We start from the raw sequence: 18,810 nt of genomic DNA, 5'->3' as shown, positions 1-18,810 counted from the left end.
TGGGGGAGGAAGTGGGAGGATCAGGCTGTGGCTGCTTAGAAAGGACTCCAGCTGGATGTGACACCTCCCCTCAACTCACACAAGGCTGAGGCAGTTGAGAAAGCTTTATTAACACAAAGGAAGTCTGGGCAATGTTGCGAGACCCCGTCTCTCAAAAAAAAAAAAAAAAATCAAATTTGCCAGGTGTGGTGTTGTGAGCCTATGGTCCCAGCTACTCAGGAGGCTGATGTGGGAGGATCACTTGAGCCCAAAAGGTCAAGACTGCAGTGAACTATGATTGCACCACTGCACTCCAGCCTGGGTGACAGAGCAAGAGCTTGTCTACACATACACACACACACACGGATGAGGCTTCCAAAGCTGGGAGGGACTCCTCCAATACCTTGGCCCCCTTCCCCACTGCTTGCAGGACCCTGATCACTGCAGGAAACTGGAGCTGCATAGTGCAAGCTCCCAGTGAAATGCAAACAGGACAAGAGGACAAGGCATAGCTTGGGCATATTCCCTGGGCACTCATGTCCAGACATGACCGCTGAGTGTCATTGTGAACACTGGCAGAAATGTATGTGGGTGGGGAGGTGGCTAACAAAGGTGTCAGTTTTGGGGGGAAGGGAGGAATAAGGCCTCACTGGGTAATCTCTGAACCTGTAACCATTACTAGTCCATATAGTGCTTTTGTGCCGATAGAAAAATCACTCCTTCTGGGGAAAGGCAGGTTGGCCAATGAGAAGTCCCAGCCCCATTTGATCTTTTTGCCAGGCACTCTCCTGCAGTGTACAACCTGTACAACTGTACCTGGTGACCTTGAATGTGATTAGGTCTGGGAGCTCCGTGAGGCCAGAGACCTATGTTCATTTAGCCTACATAAAAGACACTCAATAAATAGCTGGTAAAATAACAAATGAATAAATACATATCATCAAGGGTTGGGGTCAGTAGACAGCAGTGCCCAAGCTGGCATCCGTCAGGAAGTGTGGGCCTTTGTGTTTTGATGCTACACATGTCTATGGAGGGCCACTTCTTCTGTAAGTCTGTGGGGCCTCAGCATACCCAATAGGCAGCAAGTTTCAGTATTTCCCAGTTGTATGTCCTCATGGTGGGGCTATGTCTCCCCCACCACTTCCCCTCTCGTCAGGCTAGACTTTAACATCCATCAATCATGTCTTGAGTCTTGCTCCTTCCTCTTGGCTTAGTCATGTGACTACACATCAGATGCGTGGCCTAGTGTTTTAGGTGTGCAGGTACCATGGCCCCAAATGCTGTTGTATCTGACTGAGGACAATGCCCTGTCCTCCGGTGTCCCAGGGCCGGTAGGTGTAGCTGCATGGCATATGTCTTCCATTCTGTTCAGTGTGGCACCACTGCCACCAATATGGGAAGGCCGAGGAAGAGGCCCTGTCCCGGGATAGGTTCAGGGAGGCGTGGCTTGTGTGTTCGGTTTCATGGGGGTCCCTTTTTGAGCCTGTTGTAGTCTGTATTTCCTGATCTTCCGCTGGCGGTTATAGAGGTACGTGCTGAGGCCTGCAGTGCCCATTATGACTGCGGCTGCTACCACAGTGATGATGACAATCTCATACCGGGGGGCTGTGGGGAGGATACAACAGGCGGTGAGGATTGCATTAGGTCCATGGCCCCTGCCCCCACCCAGCTCTGCCCGCCGGCTCACTCACAGAGCACATTCACGGTCACCTTGCGGGTGACCTCCCCTTGAGTGCTCCTGGCCCGACAGAGGTAGGTGCCCTCAAGATCTCGAGTGACAGTCACTGATTCCCCGACAGGCAGTGGGAAAGTGCCATCCTTTAGACACTTGAGCTCGGGCAATGGGTTCCCCGAAGCCTGGCACATTGGAGTCTGCTGGGAATTTTCTGGCCACGTCCAGTTTCCCGGACAATCCCTCTCGTCCAGTCGGGGGCCATCTGGAAAAACACGACGAGATGACATGGAGGTGGGTGGGGGCAGGACTTGGAGGCAAGACCTTATGGGACCTTCAGGGAGATTGGGCCTTGGGGGATAGGGGCCATTGACCAGCAGCCCCACTCACACAGGACACGAAGCTCCCGGGTCTGGTTCTTGTGTATAAGCTGGCCGGCCACCTCCAGGGTTGCAGAGCAGGAGAAGCTGCGCCCGTTGTCCTCTGGGGTGGCCTTCAGCAGGAGCTGGACCCTCGGGCCCACTGGCTGGGCTGGAACCCCATTCAGCGTCACCTTGGCTCTAGGGTGGGCCTCACACTTCACTGTCACCTCGGTCCCTTCTGAGACCTCTGGCTTCGTCAGAATCACGTTGGGCGCCGGAAAGCCTGGAATAGGCACACAGTGAGCCCCGCCCCGGGTTCAGGTCACATCCCCAAGAAGCCCCACTCCGCCCCTGCCCCTTCTTACTGTAGATGGTCACTGTCTGCAGTGTCTCCCGGCTCTGGTTCCCCAGTATTACTGCACACATCAGCCGCTGGGTGCCCTCGTCCTCTGCGGTCACACTGACTGAGGCCTTGGCCGAGAAGGAGTCATTGCCATAGGTGACTGTGGGGTTCAACCTCTGGTCCCCCAGTGCCAGGTGGACCTGGGCCTCCAAGACTGGGAACAGCCCATCCAGGGAACAGACCACGGTCCCCTGCGTGTCCACCTCTAGGACCCGGGGGCTGACAAGTTGTGGGGGAGTCGCTGGCAGGACTAGGGAGAGAGGAAAGGTGTGAGCAGACAGGGATGGACGTCCCGAAGCCCTTCTCTGGGGCATTTCATTCCCCCTCCTGCGAGATCCTCTTCCAGGGCCACTCAGCAGCCTAGGTCACATACGCCTAGAACACATGCGCCCCTTAGCCGGGGCCACACCCATCTCAAAAGATCCTGTGGCCACAGGCACCGCATTGCAGGATACCCCACCCCCACCGTCTCCCTGCTGGCTTCTTCAATCCTCACCAAAGGTTTGGAGCTGGTGGGGGGCCGAGGTGTTCTCAAACAGCTGCAGCCCTTGGGGCCGCAGGTCCAGTTCAGTGCGGCACGAGAAATTGGCTCCATGGTGATCTCTCTCCACCAGCACCGTGGTCGTGACCTCAGCGGGCTCCCCCACAGCTGGCTCCCGTTTCAGCTCCTTCTCCCCACGGAGCAGCACCACGGTGAGGTTGGCCCGGGGTGCCCCACCCTCCACCTGGCAGCGTAGGGTAAGGTCCTTGCCCACTGGCTGCCAAGAGGGGAGGGGTGCCAGTTCCACCCGTTCTGGAGTCCCTGCAGGAAAACAGAGGTGGGGGTGTTTGGTGAAGTGGACCTTGCTGCCTGCCTAACAGACGAACTGCACCTGCCTGGGAGCCCTACCTCTTCAGTATCTCCCCCAAACACACCCAGACACCTAAGCAGATAGGAATGTCAAGATCTTCAGTGAAAACTGGTAAGAGGGCCCCGAGTGTTTGTGAAGGGGATCAAAAAATTCCTTATTCATGACAGCAGCATCTTAGAGTGAAAAGTGGAAAAGAACTTCAAAGTCTATTGCTAGGTGTCTGGTCAAATAAATTCAGCAGCCCAGTGCACTAGACTGGGCAAACAGTGGCTCGATCTCGGCTCACTGCAACCTCTGCCTCTGGGATTCAGGGGATTCTCCTGCCTCAGCCTCCTGAGTAGCTTAGATTACAGGCACACACTACCACACCCGGTTAATTTTTGTATTTGTATTTTTAATTAATTAATTAAGTTTTTAGACTGAGTCTCCTTCTGTCGCCCAGGCTGGAGGGTGATGGCACGATCTTGGCTCACTGCAACCTCTGCCTCCTGGGTTCAAGCAATTCTCCTGCCTCAACCTCCTGAGTAGCTGGGATTACAGGCACGCGTCACCACACCCAGCTAATTTTTGTATTTTTAGTAGAAACGGGGTTTCAGCATGTTGCCCAAGCTGGTCTCGAATTCCTGACCTCAAGTGATCTGCCCACCCCGGCCTCCCAAAGTGCTGGGATTACAGGTGAAAGTAAATGAGCCTGGCCTAGACATTCTTTAAAAAAAAACAAAAAACAAAAAAACCTGTTGGCCAGGTGTCATGGCTCAGGCTGTAACCCTAGCACTTTGGGAGGCCAAGGCAAGAGGGTCACTTGAGGCCAGGAGTTCAAGACAAGCCTGGGCAACATAGGGAGACCCCTATCTCTAAGAAAAATAAAAAAAAGGTTGGCAGGGCGCGGTGTCTCACGCCTCTAATCCCAGCACTTTGGGAGGCCAAGGAGGGTGGATCACGAGGTCAGGAGTTCGAGATAAGCCTGACCAACAGAGTGAAACCCCGTCTCTATTAAAAATACAAAAATTAGTCCGGCATGGTGGTTCACACTTGTAGTCTCAGCTACTCTGGAGGCTGAGGCAGGAGCATCTCTTGAACCTGGGAGGTGGAGGTTGCAGTGAGCCAAGATCGTGCCACTGCGCTCCAGCCTAGGTGACAGAGCAAGACTCCATCTCAAAATAAATGAATGAATGAATGAATGAATGGTTAACTGGGTGTGGTGCTGCACACCTGTAGTCCCTGCTACTTGGGAGGCTGAGGCAGAAGGATCACTTGAGCCCAGGAGTTTAAGGCTATAGTGAGCTGTGATCATGCCACTGTACTTTAGCCTGGGAAAGAAAGACCCCGTTTCTATTAAAAAAAAAAAAAAAGTCAGTAATGACAGAGTCTAATAACAACAAAAAGCCTGCGTGTGGTGGCTCACGCCTGTAATCCCAACACTTTGGGAGGCTGAGGCAGGCGGATCACCTGAGGTCAGGAGTTCAAGACCAGCCTGGCCAACATGGTGAAACCCCGTCTCTACTAAAAATACAAAAATTAGCCAGGCGTGGTGTTGTGTGCCTGTAGTCCCAGCTACTTGAGAGGCTGAGGTTTACTTGAGAGGAAAGGATTACTTCAGCCCAGGAGGCAGAGATTGCAGTGAACTGAGATCGCGCCACTGTACTCTAGACTGAGTGACAGAGTGAGAGTCTCTCTCAGAGGAAAAAAAAAAAAAAAGCATCAGGACCTGGGGGGTCCTGCATTTGATACCCAGCCTTGCTTCTTTGCTGTGGGTAAGTGACTTTGTCTCTCTGAACCTCAGTTTCCTGAACTGTAAAATAGGGCTATTAAAGGTAGGAGAATTCACTTAAGAGGTAGACAGAGTCGCTGTATATAAGCAGGAGGTTTCTTTTTTAGAGTGATTGAAATATTTTAAAATTAGATTGTAGTCATGGTTGTTTGTACAAAAGTCATTGAATTATGTGCTTAAAAGGGATGAATTTTATGGTATTCTAAATCATATCTCAAGAAAGCAAGGCTGGGGCATGGTGGCTCACACCTGTAATCCCAGTACTTTGGGACGCCAAGGCGGGGTCATTTGAGGCCAGGAGTTCAAGGCTAGCTTGGGCAACATTGCAAGACCTCATTTCTAAAAAAAAAAAAAAAAAAAAATTAAAAACAAGCTGGGCTTCGGCACGGCATGGTGGCTGATGCCTGTAATCCCAGCACTTTGGGAGGCCAGAACAGATGGATCACCGGAAGTCGGGAGTTCAAGACCAGCCTGGCCAGGCCGGACACGGTGGCTCATGCCTGTAATCCCAGCACTTTGGGAGGCCGAGGCGGGCGGATCACGAGGTCAGGAGATCGAGACCATCCTGGCTAACACGGTGAAACCCCGTCTCTACTAAAAATACAAAAAATTAGCCGGGTGTGGTGGCGGGCGCCTGTAGTCCCAGCTACTCGGGAGGCTGAGGCAGGAGAATGGCGTGAACCCGGGAGGCGGAGCTTGCAGTGAGCCCAGATCGCACCACTGCACTCCTGCCTGGGCGACAGAGTGAGACTCTGTCTCAAAAAAAAAAAAAAGGCCGGGCACGGTGGCTCATGCCTGTAATCTCAGCACTTTGGGAGGCCGAGGCAGGTGGATCATCTGAGGTTGGGAGTTCGAGACCAGCCTGACCAACACGGAGAAACCCCGTCTTTACTAAAAATACAAAATTAGCCTTGTGTGGTGGAGCATGCCTGTAATCCCAGCTACTCAGGTGGCTGAGGCAAGAGAATAGCTTGATCCTGGGGGGGCGGAGGTTGTGGTGAGCTAAGATCGCGCCATTGCACTTCAGCCTGGGCAATAAGAGCGAAACTCCGTCTCAAACAAACAAACAAAAAACACCAAAAAAAAAAAACAAACAAAAAAAACCAGCTGGGCTTCCTGCTGGCTTACACCTGTAGTCCCTGCTACTCAGGAGGCTAAGGGTGGGAGGAGGATTTCTTGAGCCTGGGAGTTTGAGGCTGCAGTCAGCTATGATTGTACCACTGCACTCCAGCCTGGGTGACAAAGTGAGACCCTGAGACCCTATCTCTAAAAATAAAACAGAAAGCTGTTAAGCTGTTAAAAAAAAAAAAAAAAAATATATATATATATATATATAGTCAAGAAAACTCTGACCTCCAGCTCTTCTCTCTTACCACCTCCTACAGACTCTTGCAGAACTTGAGGTACCCTCAAACCTCAGCCCCTAGAGGAAACCCAGCTCAGCTGCCTGGTGCAGCGGGGAGGAAGTCTGTCCTGCTCTCACCTCTTCTTGACCCTGACCTGCAGTCCTTTACCAAATCCTGGTCACTGAAGTATTCAAATACTGGTCTGTCCTTCCCTTCTTGAATACGGTCACTGCCCACAACATGGGCCGCGTGGACAAGGACCATAGCCAACTGCTCATTGGCTTCCAGTAAATCCAGCCTTCAGCTATCTAATCCCTGGCCTGCTCACAAACCCTCCATGACTCCCTATCACCCCAAAAAGGAAAGTCCCAGCTCCTCCACCTGGCATTCAAGGCTCTGCCAACCTCACCCTTCCTCCCATCAATCAAATTTTTTTTTTTTTTTAGCGGCAGTGTCTCTGTCACCTGGGCTGGAATGCAGTGGTGCAATCATAGCTGACTGTAACCTCAAATTCCTGGGCTTGACCAGGCTCAGTGGCTCACACCTATAATCCCAGCACTTTGGGAAACTGAGGCAGGAGGATCTCTTGAGGTCAGGCGTTCAAGACCAGCTTGGCTAACATGGTAAACCCTATCTCTACTAAAAATACAAAAAAATTAGCTGGGCATGATGGTGGGCACCTTAATCCCAGCAACTCGGGAGGCTCAGGCAGCAGAATCACTTGAACCCAGGAGGCAGAGGAGGCTGCAGTGAGCCAAGATGGCACCACTGCACTCCAGCCTGGGCCACAGAGCGAGACTCCATCTCAAAAAAACAAAAACAAAAATTCCTGGGTTCAAGTGATCCTCCCACTTGAGCCTCCAGAGTAGTTGAGAATACAAGCATATGCCACTGTACCCTAATTTTTTTATTTTTTCTTAGAGACAGGGTCTCGCTATGTTGCCCAGGCTGGTCTCGAACTCCTGGGCTCAAACAATCCTCTTGCTTCGGCCTCCCAAAGCACTGGGATTACAGGTGTGAGCCACTGCACCTGGCCCACACCAACCTACCTCCTCCTCCTCCTGCCTCCATCAAGATTTCTCCCTGATCCCAACTTTTGCCCAGGCTGTTCCTCCTGCCCAGAATGCCTGTCCTTATGAACTCCTACACATCCTTCAAAGCCCAGCTAGTGGTCACCTCCTCTAGGAATTACACCTCTAACCTTTTTGGCGAAGATTGAGCCATCCAGGGAGGCTTCTTTATGTTTACACCAGGGGTGGGGCAAGACCAAGCTAGAGTCTCTCTCAGGTAACACCCTCCCACATAACTTTTACTCCTTTGCTACCTGTACCAGCCATCTGCTCCATTTCACAGAGGTAAAAACTAAGGCAAAGTGGGGCACCCACAGTCATAGAGGGAGAAAGGTGGCAGAGCCAGGTCTAAAACCTGGAGTTCTACGCTCTCAGCTATCAGGCAGAGCCGGGCGTGGTGGCTCAAGCCTGTAATCCCAGCACTTCGGGAGGCTGAGGCGGGTGGATCACCAGAGGTCTAGAGTTCGAGACCAGCCTGGCCAACTTGGCGAAACCCTGTCTCTACTAAAAATACAAAAATTAGCCAGGCGTGGTGCCAGGTGCCTGTAATCCCAGCTACTGGAGAGGATGAGGCAGGAGAACTGCTTGAACCCGGGAGATGGATGTTGCAGTGATCCAGCCTGGGTGACAGAGCAAGACTGTGTCTCAAAAAAAAAAAAAAAAAAAAAGACCTATCAGGCAGAGATGCAGAAAAGACCTTCAAAGAGGTTTCCCTGGGGTTTCCAGAAGCTGCTGGGAATGTTCGGGGACTTCCCTCACCTGGGAAGGTCAGCATCTGCTCACCCACCCTCCAAATCAGAAGCAAAGCTGATCATTTGATCGTTTACCCAGAGGCTTCCTTGCCCTGACACAATGATAGGAGAACATCCTTTGTCGCTCACCGTGTCATTTTCCCCATCAGAGGAGGTCTCACCTGATTGCAAAGTAAATGTAGAAGCCATGTCCCCCAAGCTATTAAAGGCCTTGCTGGGACTGGAACCCAAGGCTAATCCCAAAGCTACTAGGCCAGTTTTTATTTTTTAGAGCCAGGGTCTTTCTCTGTCACCCAGGCTGGAGTGCAGTGGTGTCATCACGGCTCACTGCAACCTGGACCTCCCAGGCTCAGGTGATCCTCCCACCTCAGCCTCCTGAGTAGCTGGGACTACTAGTATGCCACCATGCTTGGTTAGGTTTTTTATGTTTTGTAGATATGGGGTCTTGCTATGTTGCCCAGGCTGGTGTCCAACTCCTGGCCTCCAAGCGATCCTTCTACTTCGGCCTTCTAAATCACTGGGATTATAGGCATGAGCCACGTGCCTAGCCTGCCCAGTGCTCTTCTGCTTTTTCTTCTTTGATTTTGTTTTGTTTTCATTTGAATTCCTTATTTTGGCCTTGATAACTCTTTCCCACCATTCGAAGTCCCCAAAGTAGGAAGGACGCAAAGAGAAATTCTTGGCTGGGGGCAGTGGCTCACGCCTGTAATCCCAGCACTTTGGGAGGCCGAGGCGGGCAGATCACAAGGTCAGGAGATCAAGACCAGCCTGGCCAACATGATGAAATCCCGTCTCTACTAAAAATACAAAAATTAGCCGGGCGTGGTGCTGGGCGCCTGTAATTCCAGCTACTTGGGAGGCTGAGGCAGGAGAATCGCTTGAACCCGGGAGGGAGAGGTTGCAGTGAGCTGAGATTACACCATTGCACTCCAGGCTGGGGACACAGCAAAACTCCATCTCAAAAAGACAACAACAAAAAAAGAATTCTCAGCCAGGCAAAGTGGCTCACGTTGTAATCCCAGCACTTTGGGAGGCCGAGGCGGGCGGATCACCTGAGGTCAGAGTTCGAGACCAGCCTGACCAACATGGAGAAACCCTGTCTCTACTAAAAATACAAAATTTGCCAGGCGTAGTGGCCCATGCCTGTAATCCCAGCTAGTCGGGAGGCTGAGGCCGGAGAATCACTTAAACTCAGGAGGTGGAGGTTGCGGTGAGCTGAGATCGTGCCATTGCACTCCAGCCTGGGCAACAAGAGTGAAACTCTGTCTCAAAAAAAGGAAAAAAAAAAAAGAATTCTCCACACCCAAGCCCTCTCCCACAGCCTCCCAGCCTCTCTTCTCATAGCCAACTAATATTGTCATTTCTCCCACTTCCTTTTAGGGCTATTTTATACATAAATACAGCCTCCCCGAAACTGCCCTTCCCTAATGTGAGGGTGGCATACCACTCATATTCAACATACCTTCTTTCATTTCATTTCTTTTTTTTTTTTTTTGAGATGGAGTTTTGCTCTTGTTGCCCAAGCTGGAGTGCAGTGGCGCAATCTCAGCTCACCACAACCTCTGCCTCCCAGGTTCAAGAGATTCTCCTGCCTTGGCCTCCCGAGTAGCTGGGATTACAGGTATGCGCCACTATGCCTGGCTAGTTTTTTTTGTATTTTTAATAGAGACGGGGTTTCTCCATGGTGGTCAGGCTGGTCTCGAACTCCTGACCTCAAGTGATCCGCCTCCCTCAGCCTCCCAAAGTGCTGGGATTACAGGCGTGAGCCACCGTGCCCAGCCCATGACATTTTGAGAACTGATGCCCAATTTCCCGCCACAGGGTTGGGCTTATTTATGCTCCCAACAGCACTGTCCTAGGACCGCCTACGTTCCAATAGCCATGGCAGCACAGCTGTTATCAATTCTTTTTTTTTTTTTTTTTTTTTTTGAGATGCAGTCTTGCTCTGTCACCCAGGCTGGAGTGCAGTGGCACGATCTTGGCTCACTGCAAGCTCTGCCTCCTGGGTTCATGCCATTCTCCTGCCTCAGCCTCCTGAGTAGCTGGGACCACAGGCACCCGCCACCATGCCCGGCTAATTTTTTGTAGTTTTAGTAGAGACGGGGTTTCACCATGTTAGCCAGGATGGTCTCGATCTCCTGACCTTGTGATCCGCCCGCCTCGGCCTCCCAAAGTGCTGGGATTACAGGCGTGAGCCACCGCGCCCGGCCATCAATTCTTTTGTTTGTTACCAATATGTGAAAAATGCCATCCCAGGGCTAGTTTTAACTCATATCTTTTTTTTTAAATAAAAATGGGGTTTTCCTATGTTGCCTAGGATGGATTCGAACTCCTAGGATTCGAACCCCTGGGTTAAAGCAATCCTCCCATCACAGCCTCAGGAGCAGCTGGGATTACAGGTGCACATCACGATGCCCAGCTAAATTATTTACTTTTTTTTTTCCCAGTAGAAACAGGGTCTTGGATGGGCACAGTGGCTCACGCCTGTAATCCCAGCACTTTGGGAGGCCGAGGCGGGCGGATCACTAGGTCAGGAGATTGAGACCATCCTGGCTAACACGGTGAAACCCCGTCTCTACTAAAAATACAAAAAAATTAGCCGGGCATGGTGGCAGGCACCTGTAGTCCCAGCTACTCGGGAGGCTGAGGCAGGAGAATGGGGTGAACTCGGGAGGCGGAGCTTGCAGTGAGCCGAGATCACACCACTGCACTCCAGCCTGGGTGACAGAGTGAGACTCCGTCTCAAAAAAAAAAGAAAAAGAAAGAAACAGGGTCTCACTCTGTTGCCCAGGCTGGTCTCAAACTCCTGGGCTCAAACCATCCTTCTGCCTCAGCCTCTGGAGTAGTTGGGATTATAGGTACAAGCCACCACACTTGGCTTAATTTGCATCTTTTATTAAAGTGTCTGAAGCAGGACCTTGTCATATGTTCAAAGAGGGAGGCATAGAGAGATGGCATTCTCGAATGCTCGAATGTGCTGAATTCCTGTTGATACCTTTTTTTTTTTTTTCCTTGAGATGGAATCTTGCTCTGTTATCCAGACTGGAGTGCACTGGCGCAATCGTGGCTCACTGCAATCTCTGCCTCTCAGGTTCAAGCATTCTCCTGCCTCAGCCTTCCAAGTAGCTGGGATTACAGGCGCATGACACCACGCCTGGCTGATTTTTGTATTTTTAGTAGAGACAGGGTTTCGCCATCTTGGCGAAACTTAAACTCCTGATCTCAGGTGATCCGCCAGCCTCAGCCTCTCAAAGTGCTGGGATTACAGGCATGAGCCACTGCACCCAGCCTGTAAATACTTTAATTGTACCCAAAGAAATTCACAAAGGGACTTTCCAAGGGTGTCCCCACCTGCCCTGCAAGGAGCCCCTCCTTGACCCTACGAGCAAGTGGCAAAGATTCCCCCAGGCCTCTGCAGGTGCCCCTGCACGTCTCTCCCACCCGGTCTGCCTAGTCCAGCCCTCCGGGCTCAGTTACTCACAGTACACGGTGAGGAAGGTTTTAGCTGTTGACTGCCCATCAGGGCAGTTTGAATAGCACATTGGTTGGCTATCTTCTTGCACATTGCTCAGTTCATACACCTTCCAGTTGTTCCCACCCAGAAGCAACTCCTTTTTAGGCAACGGGGTCTCTATGCCCAACAAGTCGGGCTGGTCACAGGAGGTGCTGCATGTCACCTGCACGGAGCCTCCCCGGGGCAGGATGACTTTTGGGGGGGACACAGATGTCTGGGCATTGCCAGGTCCTAGAAGAAACGAGGGAAGAGGCGACAGGCATTACAAATCAGGTTCATCATGGGAATGTGCGCCCAGCCTGTGCTGGGTGCTGGAGGCACAGCCTTAACAAGACAATACTTTGCCTTCGATGTGGAAGTTAAAGAGAAAATTCATGAGCAGGCCGGGCGCGGTGGCTCACGCCTGTAATCCCAGCACTTTGGGAGGCCAAGGCGGGCAGATCACTTGAGGTCAGGAATTTGAGATCAGCCTGGCCAACATGACAAAACCCCATCTCCACTAAAAATACAAAAATTAGCTGGGCATGGTGGGACGTGCCTGTAGTCCTAGCTATTTGGGAGGCTGAGGCACAAGAATCACTTGAACCCGGGAGGTGGAGGTTACAGTGAGCCAAGATTGTGCCACTGTACTCCAGCCTGAGCAACAGAACGAGACTCTGTCTCCAAAAAAAAAAAAAAAAAATTATGAGCAAACAAGATAATTAATAACTGATGTTAATATGAGCTTTGACAAAAACAAAACAGGGTGATAGAATAGACAGTGCTTTGGTGACAGGGTAATGTTTCAGCAGAGATCTAAATGACGAGAAAGGGCTGGCTGTCCGGAGAAAAGGGAAATAAGTTCCAGGCAAGTACAGATGTCCCGGGGCAGGGTGGCTGGAGCTGAGTTAGCAAGGATGAAGAGGGGGAGATTAATTCAGGAAGATCCCGTGAGCACTGAAGGCCATGCTAAAGATGTGTTCTTTTATTTTTTTTTTTGAGATGGAGTCTCGCTTTGTCACTCAGACTGGAGTGCAGTGGCGCAATCTCAGCTCACTGCAACCTCCGCCTCCCGGGTTCAAGCGATTCTCCTGCCTCAGCCTCCAGAGTATCTGGGATTACAGGCAAGCACCACCACGCCCAGCTAATTTTTGTATTTTTAATAGAGACGGGGTTTCGCCACGTTGGCCAGCCTGCTCTCAAACTCCTGGCCTCAAGTGATCCGCCCGCCTCAGCCTCCCAAAGTGCTGGGATTACAGGCGTGAACCACCACGCCCAGCCACATGTGTTCTTTATACTGAGGGCAATAGGGAGCCATGGAAGGACTTTAGCCATCACTTTTTTTTTTTTTTAACAGGTCTCCCTCTGTTACCCAGGCTGGAATACAGTGGTACAATCATAGCTCACTGTAACCTTGAACTCCTGGGCTCAAGTGATCCTCCCATCTCAGCCTCCCAAGTAGCTGGGACTACAGGACACCACCATACCCGGCTAATATTTGAAAAACATTTTTTTTTTTTTTGAGACGGAGTTTAGCTCTTGTTGCCCAGGCTGGAGTGCAATGGCACAATCTCAGTTCACCGCAACCTCCGCCTCCCAGGTTCAAGCGATTCTCCTGCCTCAGCCTCCCGAGTAGCTGGGATTACAGGCATGTGCCACCACGCCTGGGAAATTCTGTACTTTTAGTAGAGACGGGGTTTCTCCATGTTGGTCAGGCTGGTCTCAAACTCCTGACCTCAGGTAATCCGCCCGCCTCAGCCTCCCAAAGTGCTGGGATTATAGGTGTGAGCCACTGCGCCTGGCCCTGAAAAACATTTTTGTAGAGATGGGGTCTCACTATGTTGCTAAGGCTGGTCTCAAACTCCTGGCCTCAAGTGATCCTCCCACCTAAGCCTCCCAAAATGCCAGGATTACAGGTGTGAGCCACTGTGTCCAACCAGATTTTAATGTGAAGTTGGTGCCCTCCTCCCTCCTAAGAAGTCAGGTGGAGAGAGCCCTCCAGGAATCAGACTGGCTCCTCACTCCCTGAGACACGTAGTTTCCCCCTCTTTGGGCCTCAATTTCCCCATCTGTAAGGTGGGTGAGTATAGCCACCCCATCCCTTGCTAATACAAGTAACTCAGCACAGGATGGGTAGCAACTGGCTACCTTGCAGGTAAGAAAGAAGGGGCTTACGGGGTGGGCACTGTGGCTCACGCATGTAATCCCAGCACTTTGGGAGGCAGGGTGGGCAGATCATGAGATCAGGAAATGGAGACCATCCTGGCTAACACAGTGATTAGCCGGGTGTGATGGCACATGCCTGTAGTCCCAGCTACTCAGGGAGGCTGAGGCAGGAGAATCGTTTGAACCTGGGAGGCAGAGGTTGCAGTGAGCCGAGATCACGCCACTGCACTCCAGCCTGGGCGACAGAGTGAGACTCCGTCTCAAAAAAAAAAAAAAAAAAAGAAAAGAAAAGAAAGAAAGAAGGGGCTTATTTGGATCAGGTCCCTCAGATTCTGCTGCCTCCGAAGGTGGGAAAAAATGTCTGAGCCCAGCACTGCCTCACTCAAAGATTCCTGTCTCAGATTTGTTCTATCTTGGATGGGGGTGTGAGGACACTGGCTCCATACATTCTCCAAGGGAGATTCTGGGACCATTCCCATTTCATAGAGAGAAATGGTTACTCAGCTAGAAAGCAGTGCGATCTGGGTCTGAGTCCGGATCAGAACGCTTTGTTTTTTGAGACAGAATCTCGCTATGTCTCCCAGGCTGGAGTGCAGTGGCACAATCTTGGTTCACTGCAACCTCAGCCTCGTGGGCTTAAGGGATTTTCCTCCCTCAGCCTCCTGAGCAGCTGGGATCACAGGCGCCCACCATCATGCCAGCTAATTTTTGTATTTTTAGTAGAGACGGGGTGTTGCCATGTTGGCCAGGCTGGTCTCAAACTCCTGACCTTAAGTGATTCGCCCGCCTGGGGCTCCTAAAGTGTTGGGATTACTGGCATGAACTACCGTGCTGGCCTGGATCTGAGGCTTTGTTGAGCTGTTAACCAAGCTGTCAATCTCCCACCCTCCTGGTTCCCCAAACTTACACCACCATGAAAGACCCTCTGACCCCTTCCCTCTTCCCTAGCTGGGCTGGAGCTGGGGGAGGGTGTGCTGGGGCGTCCCACTTCTCAGCTTTGGGCCACGGATAAGTCAGCTCTGGAATTCCCCCGAGTAGAAGCAGCCCTGGACTTCCCCAGGGGCAGAGAGGATGAGGAACAGAATATACATCTTGAGGGGGGTGGGGTCCCTTAAGCCTTGTTGGGTTGGCGCAGAGCCAAGTTCCCAAACCATCATGACATCATGATCGAGTCCTGGGGCCAGGTGCTGCGCTGGGCCAAGATACCCTGCCAGGTGGCCGCTATAACGTTTCCCGTTTTACAGCTGAGAAACTGAAGTTTAAGAGACCCAATCTAGCCAAGCAAGGCGGTGGTTCACACCTCTCATCCCAGCTACTCGGGAGGCTGAGGCAGGAGGTAAGGCTAGACCCCCGGAGTTCAAGACCGGCCTGGGCAACAAAACGAGGCCCGCCCCTCCCCTCCATCTCCAACCCCCTACCCTTTTTTAAAGCTGCAATCTATAGCCCGAGGCCACACGTGGAGGTATGCAGGGTCTGGATTCGAACCTACTGGCTGTTGCCTTTCAATCGCTGTCTCTAGCCCCGCCTTGCCATAAACAGCTACCTAAGCATGCATGACCTGACCCGGGAGCCGGTCCTCCCGGGGCTTCGGAGAACTGGCCCGACGGCAATCCCCACCCCGACTCACCTGGGAACAGAGCCCCGAGCAGGACCAGGAGTGCGGGCAGCGCGGGCCGGGGGCTGCTGGGAGCCATAGCGAGGCTGAGGTTGCAACTCTGAGGAGCAGAGGAGCTCAGCGTCGACTGGGGCGCAGTGGGGCGCGTGATCCTTTATAGCGCTAGCCACCTGGGGGCCAAGGGGCGGTGCTGCTTTCCCGGAAACCTCGCGCCTTCCCCTCCGGAACAAATGCTGCAGTTATTTCCGGACTGACAGGGTGCCCGGGCCGAGAGGGTCATCCTCCCTCGCTGGCCGCTTCAGCTCCGGAATTTCCAAGCTAAAGCAATCGGGCGGCGGTGGCAGGGCGATGACCCCGGGGGCTGCTCCCGGCCTCCACGCCTCCCGTTCCCGGCCAGGCTAAGCTTGAATCACGGTCTACACCGCGCTAAGCGGTTTATTAAGTACTGTTAAATACTGCCAACTTCCCCGGAGAGTGGAGACTGTTATTGTGTCCATTTCACAAAGCGGTAAACTGAGACTCCAGGCTGCGAGGGGGTCCGAACTCAAGTCCTCCCTCTCCAGCTTACGCAGGCCTCTTTAATCGAGTGGATGAGCCCCTTGCCTGGGTGGGGGCCCAGGAATCCTCCCCGGGCTCCCTCCACTGAGGGATGCCCCTCCCCCTAGGTCACGTCCACACCTAGCTGACACGGGCATTTCTCGAGAAGCGGCCAGAGCAGAGCCAGGCACCTCCCGGCGACCGCTAACCGTAGGAGTGACGAAGCGCGGTCTCACCACGTCCGGGGAAATCGGCGTCCTCTCTCTACACCCGAGGGCACTCACCCCCGCGGCCTCCTCGCTTCCCCTTTCGGCCTTGGCCGCGGAGGCGTCTTTACAGCTCCCAGAAAAAGGAAGGAAGCTGCGTGATCCCTACGCGCCGAGCCCCTCCGCTGGCGTCCCAGGCTCCGCGGGGAAACTGAGGCAGCTAGCTTGGATCTTGACGAGGGAGGGGAGGGGGACACTCGAAATCCCTGCCTGTCGCTGGGAAACTGAGGCAACAGCCCCCAGGCGCCGAGGCGAGGCAGGGAGAAGGGGCGCTCGAACCCCTGTCCTACGCGCGAGGCTCCGGCAACTCGAACCCAGGCTCGTGCACTAAATATGAGCGGGTGTTTGCTTGGCCACCGCCTGTGCGTGTGACCCCAAGACTCGACATCCACCACGTCGAGGCTGGGTACTCTTAAGTCTCCGAGCGCCAAGCCGCGCCGCCTAAGGCTTTCCTGTTGTGGGGCGCGCGCGGCGTCGCCATGGAGATCTCCGAGGGGCCAGGGAGGTCGCGCAGCAGAAGGGGAAGCGAAGGGTCCCCGGACGCGCAGGCCCTTCCTATCGGGGAAGGGGGCTGCGAGTCACTGGCCATCCAGAGACGCATATTTCCCCGGCCTCGGTCATTCCCAAGGAATTTCCACGGGGATATTTTTTTCTTGGGGGGCTGAGGGGTTCTGAATTCCCGCCCCGGAACGGCCTGAGCAAAGTCACAGGGTGGGACGGGGGACGCCCCTGGTCCTCAGAAGGCCTGGGAAAATCCTGCGCCACGGGTTCTTCCTCGGGCGGGTTCCACTGAGCTCTTGCCCCGGCCCGAGGTGCGCGAGCTCCCCCGCGCGGCCCAAGTCCCACTTGCAGCCACAATGGCGCCGTTCTTTTCTCAACATGTGGCTCAATGTTTATTAAGCGCCTACTGTGTGCTTGGCGTCCTTCCAGGTACTGGGGACACAGGAATGAACAGAGGCAGACAAAAATTCAGCTGGGCGTGGCTCCCACCTGTAATCCCAGCATTTTGGGAGGCCGAGATGGGAGGATCACTTGAGCCCAGGAGTTCAAGACCAGCCTGGGCAACATAGGGAGACCCCCATCTCTATACAAAATACAAAAATTAGCCGGGTGTGGTGGTGCACACCTGTAATTCCACCTACTTGGGAGGCTGATGCAGGAGAATCTCTTGAACCCGGCAGGCGGAGGTTGCAGTGAGCCAAGATAGAGGCACTGCACTCCAGCCTGGGTGAGAGTGAGACTCAAAAAAAAAAAAAAAAAAAGAAACAGCCAGGAGACCAGTGTGGCTGGAGCAGGCTTAGCAAAGGAGAGATTCGAGGAGAGGAGCGGGCAGGGAGATGACAGGGCAGATAGGTGCAAGTTCCTGTCACCTGAGGAGGACTTTGTTGTTTTGTTTGTTTGTTTCTGAACCCCAGTCTCGTTCTGTCACCCAGGCTGGAGCACAGTGGTGTGATCTCGGCTCACTGCAACCTCTGCCTCCCAGGTTCAAGCGATTCTCCCACCTCAGTCTACCGAGTAGCTGGTACTACAGGGGTGCGTCACCACGCCTAGCTAATTTTTGTATTTTTAGTAGAGACGGGGTTTCACCATGTTGGTCTCTAACTCCTGACCTCTAGTGATCCGCCCCCCTTGGCCTCCCAAAGTGCTGGGATAACAGATGTGAGCCACCGTGCCTGGCCAGGACTTTGGCTTTTATGCCCAGCGAGGTGGGAGCTATAGAGGGTTCTGAGCAGAGGAAGGACCTTGCCCTAACTCAAGTGTTCACAGGGGCCCAGTTGAGGCTTCAAGAGCTGCAGCCAGGAGATGGGAGAGGAGGTGACTGTTCTAGTCCAGATGAATGATAGTGGGGCCTGGACTGGGCAGTGTCCTTGGAGAAAGGGCTGAATTTGACATCCGTTTTGGAGGCTGGGCCAACTGGAGGTGCTGGGACAAGGGGGATGACTCCTTGATCAGGGTCCGAGCCTTTTGGAGGATGGCGGGTCACTTTCTGAGATGGGAGTGGGATGGCTATGGTAGGGGGCAGGCTGGCAGAGAGAGACGGCACCTCCCAGTCCTCCGTTCCCTTAAGCGTTTTTCAAGGAAAAGGGAAGCAGATATTTCCTAGACCTTTGTTTCTGTCTCCAGGAAGGGCAGGGCTTCCTCCCGGTTGCCAGACAGTCAGGCAGGCCAAAGAATGGCCTCAGACCAGAGGCTGCCCACCAAGGGCAGAAGCCATCCCATAGTGTCCCATACAAACGCCTTGCAGTTCCCTCAGCCTGGAATGCTCTTCCCTTCAACCCCAACAAGGCTGTCTCCTCCTGTCTTGTGGCCTGAGCTTTCTCCTAAATGAGTGTCCCCCCTACTCCATCCTGGGCCACATCCTGGGCGTTCCTTGTCACTCGCCTTAATATTCGAATTCCTTAACTCATTACTTGCTGAATTTCTTTTTTAATTTTTTGAGACAGAGTTTCGCTCTGTCACCCTGGCTAGAGTGCAGTGGCACGATCTCGGCTCACTGCAACCCCTGCCTCCCAGGTTTAAGTGATTC

General features: G+C 53.0%; 1 protein-coding gene across 1 annotated transcript; it reads right to left on the bottom strand.

Annotated features, from left to right (window-relative positions):
* Positions 1–89: 89 nt before the first annotated feature.
* On the bottom strand, positions 90–18,756 carry ICAM1 (intercellular adhesion molecule 1). The gene is made up of 7 exons (XM_003809591.6): positions 15,493–18,756; positions 11,688–11,951; positions 2,913–3,218; positions 2,379–2,666; positions 2,042–2,296; positions 1,671–1,916; positions 90–1,584 (listed from the first exon to the last, which is right to left on the bottom strand). The coding sequence occupies exons 1-7, from the start codon at positions 15,557–15,559 to the stop codon at positions 1,412–1,414; spliced, it is 1,599 nt and encodes a 532-aa protein (XP_003809639.1). The 5' UTR covers positions 15,560–18,756; the 3' UTR covers positions 90–1,411.
* Positions 18,757–18,810: the final 54 nt, after the last annotated feature.

Source organism: Pan paniscus, chromosome 20, assembly GCF_029289425.2.
Source record: "Pan paniscus chromosome 20, NHGRI_mPanPan1-v2.0_pri, whole genome shotgun sequence".
Taxonomy (NCBI): domain Eukaryota; kingdom Metazoa; phylum Chordata; class Mammalia; order Primates; family Hominidae; genus Pan; species Pan paniscus.
This window is presented reverse-complemented; position numbering and strand designations above follow the sequence as displayed.

Bases quoted from the DNA above. Each gene is read 5' to 3' on its own strand.
- ICAM1 (XM_003809591.6), bottom strand. From the start codon at position 15,559: ATGGCTCCCAGCAGCCCCCGGCCCGCGCTGCCCGCACTCCTGGTCCTG. The intron at 3,219-11,687 runs GTGAGTAACTGA...GTTTTCCTGCAG, and splicing joins AACCTTCCTCACCGTGTACT to GGACTCCAGAACGGGTGGAA. The intron at 2,297-2,378 runs GTAAGAAGGGGC...TGCCTATTCCAG, and splicing joins GCAGACAGTGACCATCTACA to GCTTTCCGGCGCCCAACGTG.